This window comes from Impatiens glandulifera, chromosome 1, assembly GCF_907164915.1.
Source record: "Impatiens glandulifera chromosome 1, dImpGla2.1, whole genome shotgun sequence".
Taxonomy (NCBI): domain Eukaryota; kingdom Viridiplantae; phylum Streptophyta; class Magnoliopsida; order Ericales; family Balsaminaceae; genus Impatiens; species Impatiens glandulifera.
In genome coordinates, this window is record NC_061862.1 from 46,608,852 (window position 1) to 46,614,851 (window position 6,000).

General features: G+C 18.4%; 1 protein-coding gene across 1 annotated transcript in view; it reads right to left on the reverse strand.

Moving 5' to 3' along the window:
- Positions 1-3,546: 3,546 nt before the first annotated feature.
- Positions 3,547-6,000, reverse strand: part of LOC124922300 (U-box domain-containing protein 52-like) — a 2,781-nt gene continuing 327 nt past the window's right edge. The window contains exons 1-4 of the mRNA XM_047463035.1: positions 5,978-6,000; positions 4,311-4,429; positions 4,126-4,235; positions 3,547-4,035 (exon numbers count right to left, since the gene is read on the reverse strand). The exon at positions 5,978-6,000 is cut by the window's right edge and continues 327 nt beyond it. Of these exons, the coding sequence (XP_047318991.1) occupies positions 3,765-4,035; positions 4,126-4,235; positions 4,311-4,429; positions 5,978-6,000 (523 nt within the window). The 3' untranslated portion in view covers positions 3,547-3,764. The remainder of the gene's footprint in view (positions 4,036-4,125; positions 4,236-4,310; positions 4,430-5,977) is intronic.

Genomic DNA, 6,000 nt, shown 5'->3' on the forward strand with positions numbered 1-6,000 from the left:
AATGGATTGTAAATGGAAAATAATATTATAATATTAGTTTGTTTGATTTGAAATAAGTTAAACAAAATTATTTTTCAATTAATTATTTATCAATAATTATATTACTAATTTTATTAATTTTTATTATTTTTAAAATATGCTTTATTTTAAATAATTATTATTTTATTTTATTTATATATATTAATACATTTCAAATTTTTTACTAAAAAAAAATAATTCTCATTTCTTTTTTCTTTAAATTTAAAAAAATCTCAGTCAGACCCGCTCGTAAGGGGTTGATTTGATTTATTTTTAAGCTGGTAAATTTTCATTTTCCAATCTTAATGAGTGATGTAGTTTTTTGGTTTTTTTTTAAATATATACAATTTGAATATATATATATATATATATATAACTACCAATTATAAAATAAATATTTAAAAACTGTCATTTAGGTATTTCAAAATTAATTAATCAGACATAATATATATATATATATATATTGAAATTAATCCTCACAAGAAATCAGATATCTTATTTTATTTATTTTAAATCTTTATTACAATTTCATATTTTAGAGATTTATAATATAGAGGTGTGATGAGTTTAAAAAAATAATTATTACTTTTTAATAAAAGCGTGTGAATAAAATAAGTTTGATTATTTTTTTTAATAAATAGATAAACAAATAGGATTATATTAAAATTTTCTAAAAAATTAGGGATACGTAACATTTATATCTTAAAATAATTTTTCATATATATATATATAAGAATTTGATAGAACATGTTTGTTTACAAAAACTATTCAATAAAAAGGAATTTTGATGAAGATATCTTTATTTATAAAATAATATTTATTTTAATTAAATATTTATTATTTTGATGGGATAAAGAAATTTGAATTTTGATGTATGGCCTTGTTCTCTTTGGGTTTTTAAAAAACCAACCCCAAATCAATTTTCCAATCAATCACTTCTCAACAATCACATCACTCATTTCATTAACCAAAATACTAAAATACCCTCTATTTTAAATTATTATTTTTTATTTTATTCATATATATCAATACCCTTTAAGTCTTTTTACCAAAAATAATTATCACCTCCTCAAAATCATCATTAATCATTACATTTTTCCCTCTCTAGGTTTTTCAAAAACCCAATCCAAACAAGGCCTATGTTTAAAAGAAAGATAAGGTATGGGGAAGACAAGTACATGTATTTTCAATTTGAAATGACGTGACAATCCACATGAATAAAAAAAAAATGGAGAACTGAAGTTGAAAGAATGAAAATGAATAATTAAATATTTAATAAAAAAATTCATTTTAATATAATATGTACTTGTATAATTAATTTACTTAAATTACTTTAAAATGTATATATTAATAAAATGTCATTTAAATATATATGAATATTAAAAATTGATTTATTTAAACTCTTTTAGTAATTATAATTAATTTTTATTTTTAAATTTATATATTTATTAATTAAATATTAATATATTTTTTCTTTTTTTTTTATATTAATTAAAATAGGTAATTTATTTCATTTTTAAATTTTTTATTATTTTTATATTAATTTTTTTTTATTTCTTTTAGTTTTTATTTCTTATAATTTTTAAATTCTTATTTTTTTTTAAATATTTAACAACTTATTTATGAATTTTATGGTTTACTATAATATTTTTTTGAAGAATTTTTTCTTATTTAGTTTAATATGAACAAAAATGAAATTAATAACTTTTTATTTAATTTTTATTCATGACTTATAATAATAGTAGTAAAGATCATTGTTTTATCTAATATTTGATTATTACTCTTTTCGTGTTTGATGATTAAGTTGTTATTATTATTCAAATATTTATTTATTGTATTGAAAGATTTTTATTGTTAAAAATATAAGTCATTGTTATATTTAGACCAAATAATTTTAAAATAATTAATAATCAATGTTAATATAAGAAAATACATGAAAAATATAAAGTTGAAATAATTAATGATATATATATATATATATATATATATATATATATATATATATATATATATATATATATATATATATAATAAATTTAAAATAATCAAATAATAAATACTCATATAAAAATAATAAATTTTTTATAAAAAAAAATAAAAATAGAAGATTTATCATGAAAGAATGAGAGAGAAAATATATTAATAATTAATTAAAAAAATATATAAATTAAAAAATAAAAATTAATTATAATTTATTAAAATAGGCTAAATAAACCAATTTTTTTATAATAAATATATTTAAATAAATTTTTATTTTATTAGTATGATTTAAATGAAATAGTTGTACAAGTATATACATTTATATGAGCTTTTTTTTTTTTAATAAAAGATAAACCATGTTTGTAAAGTTTGATTAAATGTTTTTTACTTCATTTGCAAGAAGTTGGGCCTTGTTCGGTTGGGTTATTAAAATAATCCAACTCACTCAAATAACTTTTCACTCTCTATTTTATCAATTAAATCACTCAATTTATTACTCAAAACACTAAATTACCCTATATTTTAAATTATTATTTATTATTTTATTATTATATATCAATACATTTTATATAATTTTATCAGAAATATTTTTTAATTTTTCAAAATTATCACCCATCATTATTTATTTTCCCTCTCTAGATTTTCAATCCAAACTAGATTTCGTTACGGAGAATTTCATTTTAAGATAGAATAAAAAATAAATTTCACTTCATTTGCTCTCTAAATGTCTTTTTTTTATGAACTTTAGTTGAATATATTTTGTTACTTATCTTATATACAAAGTGAATCTGGTTATTGTAGATGAAATATTAGTTAATATGTTAGTGATTTATTTTTTAATGAATAGTATAAAATAGTATTGATTTAGCTATTAAATTTTGAAAAAAATATAATGTTGTCTTCTTGGATTTCAAATAAATAAAATTTATTTAAAAGAGTGTATTGTTTGAATTCATATAGAAAATATAAATAATTTAAATTAAAATTTCATTTTTCAATCATTAGTTATAATTTATATTAAAACTTTTTGTGGATGTATAATTTTTTGAAATGTCTTTTTTATATTGATGTTTTTTAAATATCTTTATGGTGATTTTTTTAATATAAAAATTATGTTTGTTTATATATATATATATATATATATATATATATATATATATATATATATATAAAAGAAAAGAGAATATATATATATATATATATTATAAAAATTATTTATATATATTTATATTATATATTAAAAATAAATGAGGAGATGTTTTTTTATTAGATTTTTTGTTTATATATATATATATATATATATATATATATATATATTTTAAATAATATTTTACTTTTAAAATTATTGTTTCATCTTAACTATTAAATTACTTTATTTATTAATTAAATAATTCATTAAATTTATATTTAAAATAAAAATAAAATTCAAATAATGTAATTTTTTTTATTAAAAAAATATTATTTTCCAAAAAAACTCATAAAAATCTTTAAAAACCCAAGATCAAGAAGAGTTCTTAATGTGAAGTTTAAACAATAAAGGAAAAAACAATATATATATGTATATGCAAATCAAAATCAGCTAGATTTGCATTTCAAATTAATATGTATTTACATCTCACCTTTCATTACATCAATCATCATCTTCATCTAGCTAGCAAAACCAAATAAAGATGAAGAAAAAATCATACATATTGTTGAGTGGAAGAAACAATGAATCTTTCATCAACAAGCTGGTCATGATCATCATCCAGCTAGCTACTAATTGATCATCCCCAAAGGCATTTGAATAACTGAAAAGAGTGAAATATTTTATGATCATCATCATCTGGTCGGGGTATAAGATTATTATTAAGACTGGGACTAGGACTAAGACTGCTACTCGATGAAGAATTGATCTCCACATTGCTTGAAGAATCATAATATTTGTTTGACATCAATATTACCTCTTCTTCACCTCCACATATAATCTTCACTTCACAAAACTCGGGGGCATTTTTAACCACATAATCTCTCAACCCGTTTCGTTTCTTCATGTTTCTACAATTAATCAAAAACATCATATATTTAGTTTTCATGTTCATGTTCGTGTAATTAATTAAAATAATGAATATGAAATGTGGAAAATACTTTGAGGAGGGGATGCCTATGATGAGCTTTCTCATATTGAGGATGGGAATGAGATCAACTAAGGCTTTTCCTTCTGAATCACTTTCTATAGATAGAATCTCCACCTTAACCTACGTACATGAATTCACATTCTTGTTATCATGTTAATGTTCAAACACGAGATAAAACGAAAGATTCATTCGAACCTGTGATGTAGAACACAAATCGATAAACTTCTGAAGATATTCTTGTCTTCTGTTTTTTTCTAGTTCGATGTGGAGTTGTTTTTGAGCTGAGTTTGCTTTACTTATTGGAAAATTTCCCACTTCACCATCAATAAGCAACAACACACAAATACAATAATACACAATTAATTAGATTATATGAAATTAATATTATTGTCAAAAATATACTTTATACTTGTTATAGATTATTTATATAATATTGTTTATAAAAAAAGACCCAACAATTATCTTTTTGTAAAACCCAAACTTATCTATTCCTTCTTGATCACATGCATTTCAAAGCAAGAAACATATTGCTAATATATAGAAAGAAAAAAAAAATAAACAAAAGTTTGTTTCTATAGTTAATATAGTAGTACATCTATGTCTCAATAAATAAATATTGTAACTAAACTAACTATTAATTTAAGCTTGGCCCTTGTTTGGTCTTTAATTATTTTACCATTTTTTTGTGTTATTTTGAAGAAAGTCTCATCCGATATGTAAAAGTAGATAATTTAGATAAGACTATCAGAATATTTTTTAAATAATTTGTTTAAAAAATTAAAAATTTAATTTTAAATAAATAATTTAATCATCAATAATAATTTTATTTATGACAATGGAACTTAATTCAAAAGCCGAGTAATCGGGCTTATTAAATAATGAGTAATTGAGAATTGAACAATATTGAAATAAACAAAACCTTCAAGTGGCTCATCAATAACATCTAATCACAATAAAAATAAGTAATTAATGTGAATAATATATTATTAGGTTTTGTTTGGTATAGTATTATTGAAATAATTTCTTTAATTATAAATTTTGAAAAAGTTAGTTTGTACGTAGATACAAAGACTTAAAAGAAAACAATATATAATAAAAAAAAAATTGTTAATGAATAGTGATTTTGAATAGATATTTTTTTTTATAAAAAAATTAAAATATATTAATATATAATAATAAAAAATATATTTTTTTATAATAAAAGATATTTTAGTACAATAGTCTGATTTTGGGATTTTAGAATTTTTCAAGAATTTTTACCTAAAATTTAATATCACTCCATCCACATGTTTTAGTATATATTAAAACCAAAAATCTATTTTTTTTTTTATCTTTTATAAAAAAAAAATCTGAAAAAGCACCCAAATATTTATTTTCTCAAACAAGCTCTTATTATTTGAATAATGTTGGAATATAAAAAGCTCAAATAATGTGCATCCATCTAATAATATGATATTAGTTTTTAAACGTCTTTGTCAAATTCGTGCAATTTGTTAGCTTTGACCAAATAATTATTTTATTTTTTTATTTGTGGATTCGATTTTGGTTATAATCAGAATTATTTAAAATATATTTATATATTTATATAAAAACCTTAAAAGTATTAATATATAAAATAAAAAAAGAATTTAAAATTAATTGTAATATATTGAATAAATAAGAATTGATTAGGTTTTGGATTTTTTTAATTAAAATTTTAAATATATATATTTTTTATCTATTTAATTTATTAATTACAATATTTTTATAATAAAAAATAATATTATATTAATTTAACCAATTAAAAAATTATTATATTTTATAATGAAACAAAATTATAAAAAAATAACTAATAACATGAAAAAATAAGATAAATTACTTACAAGGCGTAGGGATGAAGCGCAGT